The 19,625-nt window shown below is 35.5% G+C and overlaps 3 protein-coding genes across 7 annotated transcripts; 1 reads left to right on the plus strand and 2 right to left on the minus strand.

Annotated features, from left to right (window-relative positions):
• Window positions 1-78: 78 nt before the first annotated feature.
• Window positions 79-2,860, minus strand: LOC122274299. Its single transcript, XM_043083338.1, has 3 exons — window positions 2,580-2,860; window positions 2,263-2,433; window positions 79-572 (listed from the first exon to the last, which is right to left on the minus strand). The coding sequence occupies exons 1-3, from the start codon at window positions 2,720-2,722 to the stop codon at window positions 329-331; spliced, it is 558 nt and encodes a 185-aa protein (XP_042939272.1). The 5' UTR covers window positions 2,723-2,860; the 3' UTR covers window positions 79-328.
• Window positions 2,861-3,925: 1,065 nt separating this feature from the next.
• Window positions 3,926-9,501, minus strand: LOC122318015 (homogentisate phytyltransferase 1, chloroplastic-like). Of its 5 annotated transcripts, none has more exons than XM_043135135.1 (13): window positions 9,310-9,500; window positions 8,797-8,841; window positions 8,379-8,698; window positions 8,148-8,231; window positions 7,994-8,068; window positions 7,558-7,641; window positions 7,028-7,117; window positions 6,050-6,151; window positions 5,747-5,842; window positions 5,542-5,613; window positions 5,346-5,441; window positions 4,895-4,999; window positions 3,926-4,293 (listed from the first exon to the last, which is right to left on the minus strand). In XM_043135135.1, the coding sequence occupies exons 1-13, from the start codon at window positions 9,359-9,361 to the stop codon at window positions 4,252-4,254; spliced, it is 1,263 nt and encodes a 420-aa protein (XP_042991069.1). In that variant the 5' UTR covers window positions 9,362-9,500; the 3' UTR covers window positions 3,926-4,251. The 5 variants fall into 5 exon arrangements, with proteins under 5 accessions (XP_042991069.1, XP_042991070.1, XP_042991067.1 ...); XM_043135136.1 differs by having other exon boundaries at window positions 8,379-8,665; window positions 8,797-8,844; XM_043135133.1 differs by having other exon boundaries at window positions 8,797-8,844.
• Window positions 9,502-15,104: 5,603 nt separating this feature from the next.
• On the plus strand, window positions 15,105-18,377 carry LOC122318897 (pentatricopeptide repeat-containing protein At2g18940, chloroplastic). Its single transcript, XM_043136631.1, has one exon. The coding sequence runs from the start codon at window positions 15,383-15,385 to the stop codon at window positions 17,918-17,920; it is 2,538 nt and encodes an 845-aa protein (XP_042992565.1). The 5' UTR covers window positions 15,105-15,382; the 3' UTR covers window positions 17,921-18,377.
• Window positions 18,378-19,625: the final 1,248 nt, after the last annotated feature.

A 19,625-nucleotide genomic window follows, 5' to 3' on the forward strand; every position in this document is an offset into this window, starting at 1 on the left:
ATCTCTATCCTTAATATTAGCTGCAATCTGTTAGTTGTGAGAAAACATATCAGAATTTTACTTAGAACACACCTGATATTGGACTTAACACTTGCTGATGTCATGGATTCATAATCCGCACAATTAATCCATAGAATAAGATTTACAAATACACATCACAAGTGTGTTGAATTACAAGATTTTCTCTGTTCTTTGGCACAATTACATCGCAAACACCGATTCAAATCACAAGATAGTGGCTAGTTAGAAGTGTCCTGTAGGCTTGTACCCATAACTGAAACATCTGTATATCACTATATTCGAACATCAAAAAACAATTTCTCTGCCCCTAGTACTCATCATCTTCATCTGTTCGTCGGGTGAATCTCCTCACAACAGCAGTTAAAGCACCAAGAAACAGAAACAGAGCAAAAACATCAAATCCACCTCCAACGCCGACGGCAACACTCGGACCAGGTGCAAAGAAAGAAAATGGTGACCAACCCCAGCCACCGTAGAAAGGTACACCATAACCATAACCGTACCCACCAACTAAAGGTGGTGCAACTGGAGGATTGACGTAAATGTTGGTCCTGCCAAATGAACTTAATCATGTCAATAGACTGGTAGATGATATCTTGCCTAGAATTTTATGCAGTTAAATTCTTAGATGGAAAATCAAAATTGGAAATGAAATCAAGTTAGAAAACCTAAAAGGAGCATTTTTTTAGTTCTTGGCCTCCATGCGTTTTTTATACAAGAGAAGCCAATACAATATCCATTACAGGCCTAATGGACTTGGGACAAAAGTGATCCAGTATTGAATACTCAGTATCGTCAATAATGAAAGACATGGTTGGTCGACTATGAGCACATCAACCATATCTTGAATTTGGCCCAATAGCATTTTATTGGTGCTCAAAGTAAGCAATCTCTTGTTGTTCTTTTTACATGTGAGGCAAAATATGTGGCTGTCACTTCATTGTATGTCAACGTCCTTTTTGATCGCAGAGTATGCTTAATCACAGGTACTTATATATAAAATAAAATAATATGCTTAATCACATCAATGTTCAAGTTGATGGGTCTACAAACATTTTTCTTTGTAATATTCCACCTATTGATTCAGCAAAGAATCCAATCACTCGTGAAAGAAGCAAGCACTTAGATACATGATTCCACTTTATTAGAGATGTCAGCCTTTTTGTTCAAGACAGAAGATCACGCAGTTGGCTCCCTCACAATTAAGAGAATGATGGGAAGGCAAAAATAACTGAATCTGGATTAGCAGGTTGTTGATGTTAATCCAATGAGTAATGTTATACACTACACTCTCGTCTTATTTTCATCCTACTAAGTAAGATATGGTATATTTATCATCATTGGATGTTAAGGAAGCATTCAATAAATGATCATTCAATGGTGATAAATGTATCACATCTTACTTAATGAGATGAAAGTAATATAGTAGCGTGGAGTATAGAAATTTCCTAATCCAATTCTTCTAAAAATGTTGAGATTTAGTTCAAATTGCTCGACACTGTCCCAGAAGTCAATTGAATGTCAACTTTATCTTATATGGTGTCAAATATACTTAGGAATAGTGTTGTTGTTGTTTAATATTTATACAGGATTAGTTTATTGTGGTTCTATTTAAATTCGTCCTTTAAAGTGGGTCAAGTTTGTCTTATCTTTGCGATCTAATATTAGTCCTATAAGAAATTGATTGATCTGTTGTACCATAGATATTAAGGTTATGAATCACCATCAGTGCGTACAACAACAATCAATAAAATTTCAGTTTTCCACCTACTTCTTTTGCCTCTGCCCTATCTTTCCCTATTCTTTATTGTGTTTGTCCCACTTTATTATCTCATTTATTATTAGTTTGTTTCTCTCTTTTCCCAATATTATTGGTCACTCAAATTTTGGAGGATGCCTTGGCTACTGTGGTTTCCCTCTGGCAGCAAGGAAATATTATCATGTTGCAAAATTCTATTCTTCCTGATGTACCTGTGCTAGCCAGCATTGTGGAGGATGTAAGAACAAAGTCTGCTAATAGGAACATCTGCGACAAGTCATAGAATAGCGCACAGAAAATGCATATGATATTATCAAGCACGTTCAGCTAACATCTATTGGAGTTATTTCTCATCACAGTACCTTTCCTTGCTAAGAAAAAGTCCAGCACCTAGAATTATCCTTGTTACAAATAAGTTATAAAGGTACCAAAATCAATGGCCAAATTTAAATCAAAGAAACAGGACTGCAATTTCAAAATACCTAGAATTATTGTTGATTCTGGGGGCTGACCGAGGTGCTGATGGCCGGAAAGCCTGCCCGCCAACTCTTCCGCCAGTCTTGGCAGCAGATGCATCATGAACTGAGCCCAGTGTCAACACCCCAGCTGCCAGTGTTACTATGGCCAGCTTTCCCAACTGGTTCACACTCTTCCTGGGAAACCCAAATACCCAGCACACAATCTTCTCTCAGAAATGATTGCAAAAAGTAAAAACAGGGTAAAAAAGAGAATCGGAAAGCATAGAATTTCCAATTGAAGGAACTACCAAAAAGTGTGCGATTTGGTTGGGTGACATTACCCTCGAGAGTCGTCGTGTTCATGAGGTGGGTATCTGCATGAGATTGTTTTAACAGGGTAGAGAATCTTTGTCCTTGGTTTGTGGGTCGGTGGAGAGCTGAGGGCGTTGGTGAGGAAACTTTGCTGAGATGATGCAATGGACATGTTTGCCGTTGGATATAGCCTGTATCTAAATGCAGAATCGCTGTACTTGTGCTCCAACTCCAATTTTCAGTAGTAGTTTTCTGATAGATTTTTATTTTTGCGGTGACGTTGTTCTACTTGTGCACGGAACAATAGCCTCATCCTTTGCATGATCCTGAGTCTGCCGCTTGTAAAGATAGTAATGGCTAAAACTCATACAACCCGACCCCACATAGGTTGAGATTCGCAGGAGTAACATCTAGAAGTGCTTAAGAGAGTTTTGGCTCCTCATAAATTTCTTGATCGTTTTAATTAAGGAAAATATTTTAATCACAAATAAATTATATAAAAATAATTTTATAAATTAATATAATTTATTATGATTTATTAGATTATAAAATTATTATTAAATAAATCTAAGATAAAATTATATTAATTTATAAAATTATTTTTATATGATTTATTTGTGAATATAACACTACTCTTTAATTATAAAATATTAGATTACGTTTGGTTACAGTTCAGGTGAGATGAAATAAAATATTTTATTAAAAATTAAATAAAATTTTATTATAATATAATTTTTTAATATTAATTTTATTTTAAAATTTGAAAATATCGAATTATTTATTATAATTTATATAAGTGTTTTAGAAAATTATAATAATTATATAAGATGAAATAAGATAATTTAATTTTGTTTAACCAAACCGACTAAATGTATATTGATTCTGTATGTATTAAAAATATACACATGCATTAACTAATATATCATTAGAGTACTAACATTACGTAGTAATTAGATTGTAAGATATATTTTACTATAAAATAGATATCACATATCCCATCAATTTATTTTTACAAAATCTTTTAATAGATTTAACATTTTACAAAAATAAACTATAAAATAATATTAGATACAATCGTAATGTATAGAATGCACAAATATAACATAATCATTTTTAAAAATAATTAAATCTATTGTTACAAAATTTATTTTTAATTTAAAAAAGATTACAAACTTCCACACACTGTACACGATTATATCATTTGCCTCTTATTTCCAGCCTTTCCGGCTTTCCGTAATTAAAATGCGGGCATATGCTTCCACGCCTTGCATGACCATGTGGGCTTGTCGGACCAAAGTCAAAAAGATTTCACCGGATCTAAAAATATATAAACTGAATTATAAAATATTTATCTAATTTATGGGACAAAAATAAATGTTGAAAAAAATATTAAATTTGCCATTTAAGGCATGGGAAGAGCAAGCTGGCGTTAAGTAAGGCATGCAAATGTGCCGTCCGTTGGGTAATTATCATCTCACAAATAGATAATATGATATTGAGGGCAAAACTAGTTCAAGAGAACAAATAGATAATGCGATATCGGAATGCCAATGGAGTTTCCAAGATGCATTTTTCCCAGATCCCAGAACATGACTCTCCCTAAAGATGGCATGATATCTTGCATACATCCCATACAACTTCGTAGCCATAAAACACATTTCAGCAATGAACCCCGTTCATTCTCAAAAGTTTTCCACATCCTCACCTCACAAGTGGAATGAGTAAATACTCAGCATAGAAGAGCTGCAAAAAGAAACAAGATATCCTATGATTAAGAAGAAAATAACGGAGCGAAATTAAATCGTTTCCAAGGTGCATACGCTACTAAATGCCTACTAACATGTGTAAACAGGACCATGGTCTTAGCTAGAGTCGGCTCATGTTAATCTAGCAGGTTTGAGGAGGGTTCGATATGCGATCAAGTTTGCTAACAGTTCATATTTATCGGTACACCACACTAGCAAAATGCCAAAAATGATTTGTATAACCCAAATGTTGAAAGCTTTTTTACCCTCTACTGAGTAAGCAATCAGTAAATATAGGTTGGGTAGCATCTAGTCCTTACAGATCTGAGAATCAAACTCATTCAGTCAGCATTTGCCAGTCTTCTTCTTCTTCTTCTTATTATTATTATGTTAAGAGATGGCAACCAGGTTTTAATTAACATACCGTGGAGAAATACCTTTCCTGGCCTTATGAAAATAGGTTATATGATTGAAAATTTAAGTGTTGATAGATAATACTAGCGTCCCAACTATGTGGTTGACCATACAAAGGGGCCCCTGCACAGGAACAGAACAGAAATGGCTGAGTCTTTGGTATAATAAAAGGTAGCACAAGTTACCTTCCAAATAAACATGTAGAAAGATGTGATTGCAGCTTTGTTGCTCAGATCAAAAGATTTGGCACGTCTCCAAAGGGTTGTAGCCAAAATTGCATGTCCCAAAACCTGAATCAAAGCAAAGATAGAATACCACATCAATACAACTTGGTATATTGTTCAGTCACTTTTGTTGCTTCGTGCAATAATTATGCAGCATGCGAGGGGAAAAAATTGGATCATACTCATAAATCTTAGTATTTTCTTCTTTTTTTATGAGCATAACCATCACTCTTTTCAGTTACAATGCAGTTCTGAGATATAGAGTAGTTTTAGCCGTGTTTTCCAATATTTCACCGCTTTCTGCATTTAGAATCAAAGAGAGGGGAGAAACCAAGCCATGCAATAAACTCAAGAGGAATAAAGATTGTATATACCCTATAGATCATGGAACTTGCAAAACTGAACAGATTACCGTGATGACTCTACTCCAGAGGCAGCAAGATGATAGTCCCACTAAAAGAGCAACGCCATAAGCCATTTCAAGGAGTGCAATGCAAATCCAAAATACCTGGCCAATGTAAATCAGGAACAACCAATGGAAAAGATAGCACTTACAAGCTCCTACAAGATTTTGCACTTAAGGAACATGTTTCTTATTGAAAACTAACCCGCTTTTGACCCAAATGCACTGAAAAAGAGCGGATGCCATATATCTTATCTCCATCAATATCGGGTATGTCCTACCACCAAATCCAACAGTTAAAACTGAATGTAATACTTCAAGATATATTGGATTGAAAAAATACAAACTTGAAATTTAAATTTATCTACACTTATAATACACCCTTCTTAAAACAGGATATGAGCTTTTACCTTGAATAATGCTATAACAACCGAAAAAAAGCTCATGAATGCAGTTGCGAAAATCAGTGGCCTTGAAAAGACAGCAGGTCTTTTGTATACATGGGTCTGGAAATGGAACGAGAATTAGTAACCAAACAATGGAAGCGCATCAAAATACACAGAAAAGATGATCTGAGCTAATTTGCCTTTTCTTTCTAGTTGTCAGGTATCAGTTGCTATTTTTTGTTTTGAGGTAATTGCCTGTGTGACGGACCAGGTATTGCATGAGATGGTGCAAGATTACAACTGGACTTGAAATAATAATAGATAAACCTGAATATGTAGAAAAAATGCAAGCTGAACAATCACCGCCCGCACAACCACGATGCACATTGCAGCAACTACTGCAAATCTCTTCCATCTCAATAGGGGCAACTAAAATCAAAGAATATTTTCAAATAACAGCATGTTGTAATAGCAAATACCATCAATGGAAATTTTCCCAAGATGCAAGTAGTAACTAAACAAATGGAGCTGAAAAATAATTAAGGATTATCGTCTCGAAAAACGAACTTCAATTAATATATCACCATATCAAGCCATCCGATTACCTTTCCCAACTAAAACTACTAAAAGTCCCTTAACCAGAACCAAACATTTTCTCTTCTTTGTGTCGGTTTCTGATCTAAAATGGAACCATGTGTCACGCAGTGAGCACTCTCCTTTGGCATTTGCTGCAGAGGATTCTGCAGTATGATGTTTACAAGCACTTTTTGTTTTTTGTTTTTTTGTTTTTATAAGTAATGCATGCTAGCTCTTTAGGGTCTCTTTCATACGTTACCCATTGATTTGGGTCATATTCCTTCAGCAATATCTAATAAATTATCTGCTCATTGAAAATAAGAGTTGGTTTTTTTTTTTCTTTTTTTCTTTCTAGGCGACAGGGAGGCAAATCAAGCTCAGATCTCACCCCCGAGGTACAGGGGTCATTGCCATTGGCCAAAGACCACTGGAAAAATGAAGTTTTGGTTACAAACACAGATGTATATGGTAATATGCTCATGCCTTGTACATGTGAACGGGTTGAGAATAACATATATGCTGGATTCTTTTGCACGTTTTCACTCTAAATTTTGGAGAAGCGGTTTATTTCTGATATTTATTCCTACAAGAGAATGAATGCGTCAGTAGAAAAAATTTATTTTGGCTCAGGGTATAGATACACATCATATCAGAGTAACACAACTGCACCATACAGCTATATGAGGAGTTCAAAATCAAATCATTCATATGCGAGCAAAACCAACTCACATCTATCGAATAAGCAGTTCCAAGTAAAAAACTGATGACGAGAGCCCAAAACAATGGCCATGAACCAACAATCCATCCAAGCCAAAAACTCTGTTAGAAAAGAAAGGAGATAATAAGCATGCATTCAGTCAAGAATCTAGATCAATGCTTGAAATTTTCAAGACCATGGAAAATGTATCCTGAATAATGGAATAAAGAGAGGAATCACAAAATTTTACCTATTCAAAATGAAAATTCAGGAGTATTCTAGTAGACTGTGAATTACATTTAAAAATATATGGGGCACCAACCTATTTCCTTGACATCTTTTAATTAGTAGTTTGGTCTCTACAAGTTCTGCATTAATCTTATTCAATATACTTTATTAAATGATGTTTACTCAAATAAAAGTTCCCTATTTATTCAACATACAACTTAAACATTCCAATTGAACATATTTCCAATATTAATGAAAAGAAAATTGTTTTATAAAAGGTTTCATAACCTGTACCAAATGAAGAGAGCTGTGAACAAAAAATAACTTTTAATACCAGAATGGAGAAAGACGTCACAATCATGACACCGGTTGCAACTGAATATTCCCCTGATGCTAATGGAAGATATGGCTTGTTAACCTGAAATGAAACAACACGGTATAGAAATAGAATTTGACAGTCCCCATATGCTCCATGTATATTTTTTCCAGATATGAAATTCCAAGTAAGGTACAAAGAGTTTGAGGGAGAGAAGTGGGGTGGGAGAGGGGGTTATTTGAATGAACATATAGGTAAATTAGCTAGACTATGTTATCAGCTGGATATATGGTCTACAAGGAAATATCCTCCATTTTAATCACTGCAAATGATGGACCCTGGCCAGTACTTTCAGACAATAGTATCTTTCTCTGTCCTTAGGCTGCACAATGTTTGTTTCTTCATCATTGAAGTCACTGCAATGCTTTCAGTAGGATTCACTCATAAAACCTACCTTGTCTATATCAATGTCAGATAACTGATTCAGACCAACAATGTAAATGTTCATTAATAGAGCAGCAACCACGGCCTGAAAAGCAATACAAAGGTTTAAGATAATTAAAGGTATACATGTAATGTTCAAGTTGATATGATATTTGAGGCATCACCTCCACTACCCCAGTGAAAAACAATGGAGATATATCTGAGAGCCTCTCGACTGCAAGGAGAGAAACTGACATTATGCTTAATGCCTGCTGACAGAAAAGAAAAATTAAAGCCTCTCCCAAAATTGAAAAAGACAAAATGAAGAAGAAAGAAAAAATAAATTCTTGAACCAATTAGATTCTGTATTAATTTTCAAGAACAGTTCCTTGTAATACTATCGACTTTCACTTAACTGTGCCTATGACCGTGTGTGGACGAGAAAACCGGTAAAAAGCAGCTAAGGAGTTTTTTAATGAGTCCCAAATGCTTTTTGGTTTATAAGCTTCAGGCTTGGACTCCAGAGGGTATCCAGAGGCTGCATTCACCAAGCATGTTTTATCATGCCTCTTGTAAAATTTAGTTCTTTCCTCAAAGCTTCTGATACTTTGCTCTAAAAGATGCTGCTGAGACCTGATGTCTGACTGTCTCTCCAGAATGTTACGTGCTCCGCATCTTGAAAACTTGACTACTAAATGAGATCCTACACTAACAGAAATTGGAATGGTAACACATCCTGGACTGAACCGAAAAGGGCATATTATAAATTAATTCCAAAAGAAAAAAATATGACGAACGAACACACACACACATTCTTGAGATTTGGGGTCATACTTGGGATGAAAGCCTTCTGAAATCTATCAGCCCGTTCTCTCCCACCTGCTAATTATTGCAAATTTACAATCATATAATGCATCATATATACGTACCAAGTAACATCTGTACACTGATAATATCTCTAAGAATATAATTGGCAATCCATGCATGCATGTATATATATATATTAACATTAACATATATATACATTCTTTATAAAAGGTGAGAAATGCCCAGATTATAAACAGCAGCTTGCTCTTCTTCTTCTTCCTTTTTTTTATCCTTTCCTAGAATACCGAAGTCAAAACGTGTGACAGCGTGAAAACAGAAGAAGCAAGGCCGCAAGAGAGAGAGCTACACGTAGTGACACGGTTAAAGCAAATCCAAAGCATCTAAAACCCAGTCAGGCAGAATGCCACAAACCCCCTCAAAAAAAAAAAAAAAAACACAAAATTTGAAGACATGTAAATTCAAGATTCAAAAATCAATCCATTGTTAACAAGAAGTGAACACAAATGATCACGTACGTACCAATACCAAGTGAAGAAGGTCTTGGGAAGGACCCAATAAGCATCGAATCCATTTTTAGATCTTGAATCAAGAAAGAGGCATGCAAAAGCTCGAAACCTATCTACCTCTCTCAAGGAACAAAAATGGGAGGTGATATTAAGGGCCTGATTAATGAGTTTAACAAAATGGTGACATTGAGAAATACTACGGTTAAGCTTACTGATTCTATATATGTATGTAAATATGACAAGACGTGGCCATGTACGTATGGGAGCACGTGGCGGCCACTTCGTTTCAGCCTACTTTGTATAGAATTTTCCATAAAGTTATAAACTCATAGCCACGTCCGTCCTTTTTCCCTCTTTGTTTTGCACGACTGTTTTACTTTTTCCGTAAATAATAAAAGCAAGTTATACCGAGATAGAGAGTTAAGGGATGCGTGATTTATGGCTACTCCGTTACTTTGTCACACTTCTTACGGAAAATATACCAATTTTGTTTGAATTTATAGGCTTCGATTGAGATATTTTAGCTATTTTTAATTAAATAATAAATATGATAGGACTCATCTTCTATATCCATTGTTTTAAAACATCTGCTAGTTTAAATAGTAAAATGTCGCTAAAATGTTCTATTATTATTTATTATTTTATTATTATTTTTATATATTTTTTATTATTTTATATTAGTATTCAATATTTTTTACTATTTTTTCATTATTATATACAGAATATTTAAAATCATCTTATTACTCAAACGCAATCTAAATTTAATTTGAAACTTAAGAGTTGAGAGTAATTTGATACTCATCTTAAAAACATAATAATATTGATGGTATTAGACTAATGAAAGGGAGTTCTCAATTTGATCTAAAAGCCTCGCAATTCATTTGACATCTTAAACATTTTATCTTTTAATCTAAAGTTGTTAATGATATTAAAAAATAAATAAAAAATATGTCTCTCACATGTTTAAGATGATAATTTAATTAATTGGGGAGGATAAAAATTTTTCAATATTACGAGAAAATCATTATTTTATTATTTATAAAAAAAATCCTATTTATCACTATTTATATTACATATCAACATATAATTTATTTATTTTATTCTTTTATTTAAACATATATATTTACATGTATATAGCAGTTTTGAGCCTTTGTTGGACTTGTGATGGATTTTCATTATTGATTGGTATTTCAAGAATTTTACGTACAGTTATTTTTTATAGATTTTTATATATTTTTTATATAATTAATCAAATTAATTATTTTATATTAAAAAGTGATATAAATAATCATATTAATAAAATATATAAAAATAATTATATATAAGAGAACTATTTCCACCGTCCAAAGACACAGTTATCATTGATGCATATTACCCCCGAGATCGAGTGATGCTGATTGCTGACCCCTCGACCCTCGATTAAAAACAAGCATGGTATTTACATACCGAATTAAATGATAAATGTCTTTTGAATGTAACTTGAGTTTACATACCGAATTAATTTATAAAAACATTTTACAAAATTAAATTTATAAATAGTATAAAATAAATATAACATGTAGCAAGAAATCATGCCAATATAACTGCAGTACTTATATTTTTCCATTCACTTGTAAATATGATTTTTCCTGTTTTTATGGTCTATTTGGATCTAACAAGCTTAAAATCATGGAGATAAGGAGATGCATTTGAGTAGAATAATTCAACTAGTTTAAAAAATAAAAAATAAAATATAGTGTGTGATATATAGAAATGATAAAAGTGAATTATAAAAAATAAATTTAAATTGTTAATAAACTTGAAATGACTTGTCAAATGTAATATTATCATTATTGTACTCTAAAATGAATTGCCACGTCATGTCAAATAATTTTTATAATTACTTTATATATCTATTAGTTTCCATTCCAATACGCCATGAAAAAATATTTGAGTTTGATGATTAAATTTTTAATTACTTTGTACTGTCTGTAAATTTGGCAAGAAAATGATACAAGATAAATAAATTTGTATTTGATATAAATGAATTTTGATTAAAATAAATTGACCTAATAAGATATGATTAATAAATAGGTTAATTGTTGGTCAACTCGTAAAATTCACAATTAACCTATATAACACATATAAGTTATATTTTTAAATTTTATAAATGTTTAGTTTTATGTGTCTTTTTAATTGATGAGAATATGTTATATTAATACTACTTATACCTCGAACTATTAATTTTTTTTGGTTAATGCGTAGTTTTATTTTATGAGAATTTAGTTTCTTTTGTAACTTATTGGTTTGAATATTGATAAAACGTTTTATCATGAATTCAATTGTAATTGTAAATTATTTATATAATTTTCCTTTTATTATATATGAAGTTATATTATTTAGGTTAAAAATAAATATAAGGGTTAGTTCAATCCATTTATAAGGAATATGTTAAACATGTTTAAGCGAGTTAAAGTAGGGGTGAAAACCGACATATCGGTTTCGGTTTTGGACAAAAACCAAGACCGAACCGATGGGGTGAAACATCTGAAAATCTCGACCGAAACCGGCCGGAGAAGGGGAGGAAACCGTCGTCCTCGGTCTCGGCGTAACTCCGGTCGGTTCGTCGGCGTCGTCGGTGGCTGTGTGCGCTGTGAGAGAGAGCGAGAGACCACGGTGACTGCGTGGCTGGCGAGAGAGAGAGATACGAAGAAGAAGAAGAAAAAGACGAAGAGAGAGAGAAAAAGACGAAGAGAGAGAGAGAGAGAGAGAGAGAGAGAGAGAGAGAGAGAGAGAGAGAGAGAGAGAGAGAGAGAGAGAGAGAGGAGAGAGAGGAGCGGCGGCTGGTGAGACAGAGAGATACGAAGAAGAAGAAGAAAAAGAAGACGAAGGGAAGAAGAACGGCGCTGTGTTAACCCTAGGGTTAAACGGCGCCGTTCCTTTTATTATTTTTTTCAACTACTGAGTCCTAAAACGACGCCGTTTCACTTAAGTTTAAGTTAAACGGCGCCGTTCCATAGGTGATGTTTTTAATGCACAGGATTTAAACGGCACCGTTCCACTTAAATGAGTGAAACGGCGCCGTTTAGATAAGTAATATTTTCAAAAAAAATATAAATAATATAGTCGGCCGGTTCAGCGGTTTTTCCCTGGGCGAACCCCGAACCGAACCGGCCGACGTCGGTTTGGCTTAAATCCTACCGCCGGCCGACCGGTTCTCTGACGGTTTCAGCCGGTTCCGTGCGGCGGCGGCCGGTCTGATCGGTTCCGGCCGGTTTGTCGGTTTTTCTGTACAGCCCTGAGTTAAAGCATTAGCCATTTGCCCATGCAAGTTCAAATTAAAAGCAAATGTGAGAAAAACCTCGTGCATTGACTTAGCTATATTGGGAACGTTTGACATATGGAAAAGTATTGGGAGCAGCCTCTGCACACCTTAGGTGTCATAGTGTAAAATGACCAAAAACACCCCACAACAAAACCTCTCCTCTCTCTACCCATGTGTCGCCCAAGCCCCCCTGCCCCCGCCCTTCCTCTACGCCCACCCCCACCACAACCCCGCGTCGGCATCCTCTCCCCCACCCCCACCCGGCGTCCATCTAGGCCAAATGAGAGATGCGATGGAGAGGGAAGAGAGGGTTGCCGTGACTTGAGTTCGACGGTGGGGGTTGCTGGGAGGTCGTGGGGCTCGGTGGTGGTGGCTGGGCTGGCGTACGGCGGCGGCATGGTGACTAAGACCCATTTATGGAGAGGAGAGGGGGGGCTGCGCGTGGGGGCTGCCGTGGACAGTCGAAGGTGATTGGAGGGTCGCCGGTGTGAGGGAGAGCTGGTGAAGTGGTCGATGGCGCTGCAGGTGGCGCACGGCGGGGTTGGGTGAGTTGAGAGAGGGAATTGGGTAGGGGAGGGAAAAACGACGACGCCGGCTGTGTTCAAAAAAAGAAAAAAAAAATTTACACGTAAGGTGTGCAAGTGTGCATCTACTACATTTGTTGTTCCGTAGAACGACTCTTGACATATTAGCTACAGTATATGTTAGGTCCTCTTCATGTCTGACAAGGAACTATACATGGACCAACTGATTATTTTAATATTTCTCTTTTGATTATTTTAGACGATCCAGGGACAGTTGACTGGCCATTGAACTTGGCCAGCAAATAACCTGTGATTTTGTCAATGTTTACATGATGCAGTTCTAAAAATTAAACTTACATTAATTCATAAGAATATATGAAGTGTATTTTTTAACAAAGTTATTAATTAATATATGAAGTGTATTTGTAAAATATTAAAAAAAAATTATCAAATATTATTAAAATATATAATATCATATTATTATTTGAAATTTAAAATGGCTAGTCTATATGAATTAATATAGCTAGAGATCCATATTTTGGCTAAAAGACCACATTGAAGTTCTATTTTAGATTTGGCAATGGCTAGCCCATTGCCAATGCTCTAAGATGAGTTGAAATATGAGTAGTGTCTAGATTAACACAATAAAAATTAATTACTAAACGTATAAAGTAGATTGTGTCATGTCACATGTTAATTAAACGGGTCGGATTTGGGTTTATTTTTATCCCATTTTATTAAATGGTTAAGGACTCGGGTTGATTCATATAGTATAATACTTATGACATTTTATCAAAATAATAATAATACTCATGACATGACGACACAAACACAATTTGCGAATACAAATTCCCACATTTATAAAATACAATTACTTAGAACTCTTTTAAAATGGATGATATTTTTATAAAATTGGAATTCTTTTTAAAAAATAGATAATTTTATTAGTGGATTGCAAAATAAATTATAAAGTAATTATCAAAGAGTCACCAAGTGTATTATTACCATTTTTGAGTTGTTCAATTTTAAGATTAGATCATTCACATCCGGCTTGATATAAGCACAAATTTGCCAAAATATGAGAAAAAGTGATTAACTTCTTGCCAAAATCATCCCACATTCGGGTTGATAAAATAGAGCATAACTTCAAGCTTGTAATAGTAGGTCCCTATAATTTATCCTTGTTGTACCTCTCCAAACCTATTTATATGAGTATTTTATTAACCCTCGACACATTTATATAAAAGAAATGATAGTTGTAGTCGTGAGTATGCAAACGTCGAGTAATCATTTTGAAATAAATAAATAAATATGAAATCTACATAATAAAAATTAATGTTTTAATAATGAACCTAACTCTTTTTCAAATAAATTACACAAAATTTATGCATTCTACGATTATATGTAACATGACTCTTTATATAAATACAAGCAAACTAAATTGGTTTTGGAATATCAATTCCTCGTATTTATACTACAAATTATGATTATTTGGAAAAGCCCAAAAATCTTGAAAATTTGACCATTGAAAAAAACAAAAATTGTTAGAGTTGAAAATATGACCATTAGAAAATGAAAAAAAACTTTAGGTTAAAATTTTCAGATTTTAAATAAATATTAATGCTACGAAATTACAGATTTTAAAATATTAAGTTTGCAAGAGATAAATAATTTAAAAATTTCTAAAATATTTCATTAAAGATGAATTGTTGAAAACACAAGGAAACAAATAATGAGTAGTAAAAAATGCGAAAATAAATTAGTTAAAAAAATATTAAAGAGATATTAGTTTAATACAGTAAAAAAATAGACATGAAAACTGCCACTCTTAAAAAAAAAAATTAAAAAAAATCTACAATTAAAATATAATTTTTTCAAATAAATCTTAAATTTTTTAATTTTTTAAAAAAAGATTTGTGCAAAATTTACGAAACCTGCCACTACAAATATCATTTTTTATGTTTTACGAAGAAAGGGCGAGAGAGCAGCCTATGAGAACTGGAAGACGTCCAGGGGAGAGTGAGTGAGTGCCTCTGTGTCGGAAAACCGATCTGCTACCCCCCCCATCTTCAATAAAGACCAATCATACTATATCCTACCTTCCCTCTCTCATCTCTCCCTCACCAATATCATCCTTGGATGCCCTCATTTCCATCCTCTGCCATCCAAACTGTCCGACTCTCCGTCCTACGTTCGGAACTTCACCAGCTATAAACTACCACAATCCAGAATCCAGAATCCACCTCTCTCTCTCTCTAATGGAAGGTGCTCTCTTTAATAGCCGGCCGGTGTATCCCATCCCGACCAACAGACCCGCCCAACCTAACCCGCCTCTGAAATTCACTTCAACAACACTGCCGCCCCCTCCTCAATCCCCGTCTCCTGCCTCGTTCCCCTTAGACACTCTCCTTCAGCACCTTCTTCACCTCTCTTCGCCTCCCAACACCACCCACAGGCTCAAACCCATACATCCACCTCAGCGCAGCAACGCCCCCTTCCCCGCCCTTAACATTTCGGTTGATTCGGCCGAGGCAGAACACGAACTAGCCCATCCCAAAATATTAACTTCAGTTTCAGCCCCACAGTTTGAGAACAACAAAGAAGAGGCTCGACTAGAAAATGGAACTCTTGAATTCTTGTCAATAAAGTGTAAGTTCATGTTCAATTCAATTTTACAACAGCCTTTGACTAGTTTGAATGCATTCTTTGATTCTGTCAAGTCTGAGTTGCGTGAAGTTGATTTGATCAGTCTCTTGAGAGCATTAGACCTTTCAGACAATCGGGAGAGAGCCCTTTTGTTGATTGAATGGGTTTCCATGAACTTAAGCTCTGAAAATGTGAAACTGGATAATCAGGTTATTGAATTAATGGTTAGGATTCTTGGGAAAGAGTCGCGGCATTTGAACGCGTTGAAGTTGTTTGATGTTATTCCTATTGAGGAATACTTGCTTGATATCCGAGCCTATACCACAATTCTTCATGCATTTTCTCGCGCTGGCAAGTACAGAAAAGCAATCGCTTTGTTTGAGAAGATAAAGGAAAGTGGTCTCTCCCCTACTTTGGTAACTTACAACGTGATGCTTGATGTTTATGGGAAGATGGGTCGTTCTTGGAATAAGATTTTAGTCCTCTTGGATGAGATGAGAAACAAAGGGCTTGAGTTTGATGAATTTACTTGCAGTACTGTGATATCTGCGTGTGGGAGAGAGGGCCTTTTAAAAGAAGCGAGGGAGTTCTTTGCCGGATTGAAGTCACAGGGGTATGCACCTGGAACTGTTACTTATAATTCTCTGCTACAAGTGTTTGGGAAGGCAGGGATATTCTCAGAGGCCTTGAGCATCTTGAAGGAAATGGAGGATAATAACTGCCCACCTGACTCAGTTACTTACAACGAGCTTGTAGCAGCTTATGTCAGAGCTGGATTCTATGAAGAAGGAGCAGCTGTCATTGACACAATGACACACAAAGGTGTATTTCCCAATGCTGTTACATATACCACGGTAATAAACGCTCATGGCAGGGCAGGAAAGGAGGACAAGGCCTTAAGGCTGTTCAACCAGATGAAGGAGTTGGGTTGTGTTCCTAATGTATGCACATACAATGCTGTTCTCTCAATGCTAGGGAAAAGATCGCGATCAGAAGAGATGATAAAGATACTCTGTGATATGAAGTTACATGGATGTGCTCCAAACCGTATTACATGGAACACAATGCTTGCCGTGTGTGGTGACAAGGGTAAACACAAGTATCTCACTCGCATCTTACGGGAAATGAAGCATTGTGGTTTTGAGCCAGATAGAGACACCTTTAACACTTTGATCAGTGCATATGGCCGGTGTGGCTCTCAAATTGATGCTGCTAAAATGTCTGAGGACATGATTGAAGCAGGTTTTACTCCTTGTGTTACCACTTATAATGCTTTTCTAAATGCTCTGGCTCGTCGAGGTGATTATAGAGCTGCAGAATCTGTCATTCTAGACATGAGAAATAAGGGTTTCAAGCCAAACGAAACTTCATATTCACTGATGCTTCATTGTTATGCAAAGGGAGGAAATATCAGAGGCATAGAGAAGATTGAGAACGAAATTTATGATGGTCCTATTTATCCTAGTTGGATGCTTTTGAGAACTCTCATTCTTGCAAACTTCAAGTGTAGAGCACTAATGGGAATGGAGAGGGCATTTCTGGAATTGCAGAAGAATGGATATAAGCCTGATTTGGTTTTGTTTAATTGCATGCTCTCCATTTTCGCCAAAAAAAACATGTATGACAGGGCCCATGAGATGCTGCACTTGATTCATGAGAATGGGCTGCAGCCAGATCTCGTGACCTACAATAGCTTGATGGACATGTACGCTAGAGGGGGAGAGTGCTGGAAAGCAGAAGAAGTCCTTAAGGGACTACAAGAATCTGGTGGGAAACCAGACCTCGTGTCTTACAACACTGTCATCAAAGGATTTTGCAGACAAGGGCTCATGCAGGAGGCTATAAGAACTCTCTCAGAGATGACGGCCAGAGGGATTCGGCCCTGTATCTTTACATACAATACTTTTGTGGCAGGTTATGTTGGGCAGGGAATGTTTACAGAAGCGGATGAAGTATTAGGCTATATGATTCAGAATAATTGCAGACCGAATGAGCTAACTTACAAGATTGTAGTGGATGGTTATTGTAAGGCGAGAAAATACAATGAGGCCATGGATTTTGTGTCAAAGATAAAGGGGATGGATAATTCTTTTGACGATCAGTTTGAACAGAGACTTGCTTCCCGCATCAGGGAGTTTTTGGAGTCATGATTTCGTCCCACATATCTACTGGCATCTCTTTGTTAATAACTTGGGGAATACAGATGCAGAAATAAGGCCCGTGAATTGTGATTTTCAATCATTCTGTTTGTCCTTAAAACAGTTCAATGGATTGAGAATTTCAGGGGGTCACTTCAGAGTCAAGTTCTTCTTGTCCTGAATAGTGGTATTTTTATAGTAGTAGTATACAATAAGAGGCTTTCATGGCTAGACGCAATTGTAAGCCTGTTAGGCTACGTGCCGGGGAGGATCATCGTAGCGTGCTGAACGGTAGAGGGCTGAAGAGGCATTGATCAGAAAGAGTTTAATTTCTTGATTTTTTTGAGTTTGTAAATTGTAGGTCGTTGCAAAGCTTCTTTTCTGAGTCTTATATGAGAAATGATTCTTAATCAGAACGAGGTTAATCAGAATGAGACTAACTTGGATGGACATAGCTTTGTAACCAAACTGTTTGTCCGAGTCTATGCCGATTAAGCCTACCGCCCCGAAATTGCTTTGTTTCAAATTTTTTCGTGGTCATAATCATCTCACACCATACATCATATATATATTTTAATTTTTTTAATATTATTAAACTAATTGAGTTAAAAAAAAATAAAAATTAAAAAATATGTGGTGTGTGAGATGATAAGTAGAAACTAGAATTATTCTTTTTATAAGAAAGTATTTTAGTTCTCATATTTCAGATTTTTATTTATTTTATTTATGGGTGTACATAAAACTGAGCAACTGACCTAAACTGACCAGAACTGACCTTAAGATGCCAGAATCAACTGAAACCAGCGAAGAACCAGTTGGCGATCGAGAGAAATTCACATAAACTTATTTTGGTCGGTTCGGTCTACAATACACCTCTGAAAAAACCGATGAACCGACCGACAGAACCGTTATATATATATATATATATATATTCCTTTTTATATAAATAAAATGATGTCGTTTCACTTAAGTTGTTTTGTGATGTTTAGGTTTCAAAAAAATAAAGTAAATGGTGCCATTTGGCTTAAGCCAAACGGTGCCGTTTTGTATTAGGTTAAAACTGCTCATTTGCCCCTTTGATTTCACTCATCTCTACTCTAAAGTCTGAACTCTCTCTCGATTCTCTCCTCTCGGTTCTCCAGTGGCCGCTCCGCTCCGCTCCACTCTACCTTGCCAGCTGCAGCTGCCGTCGTTCCCTTCATCAACTCAAAGCCTCCGTCTGACTATCTCGGCTGCCCTTTCTCGACATTTAGAAAGGTAAATTTTTAATTTACTTGATTTGAGATTTAGAAAGTAGTTTGGTGTTTGGTGTTGATGGTGTATATTAATTATTAAAAATGACATTCTGTCCTTTGCATGACTATTATTTTCTGTTCAACATGAATTTGTGAATATACCTAAAGCACACGGTGAACGATTGATTGATAAGTACAAGAAACTAAGTTTTTTTAGTTGATTGGTAAGAACACATGCTGCTCTGGCTGTAATTTTATGCTACTATTTTACATTGATAATGAAGCAAGTTTTGGAGGTCTTTGGTTTATTTGACTTCTGTAGATGTGGCAAATTTTTACATCGGTCGTATGCTTGCAATATGAGACTAAATGCCATAACATTTATTTGTATTATGCCTCTTATTGGTGCTGTTGGTCTCCACAGAAAGAGATTCTCCTTTATTGCTGTAAAGCAGTTAGAATAGAAGTTTATATTGTCCAAC

The sequence above is a fragment of the Carya illinoinensis genome, chromosome 8 (assembly GCF_018687715.1).
Source record: "Carya illinoinensis cultivar Pawnee chromosome 8, C.illinoinensisPawnee_v1, whole genome shotgun sequence".
Classification (NCBI taxonomy): Eukaryota; Viridiplantae; Streptophyta; class Magnoliopsida; order Fagales; family Juglandaceae; genus Carya; species Carya illinoinensis.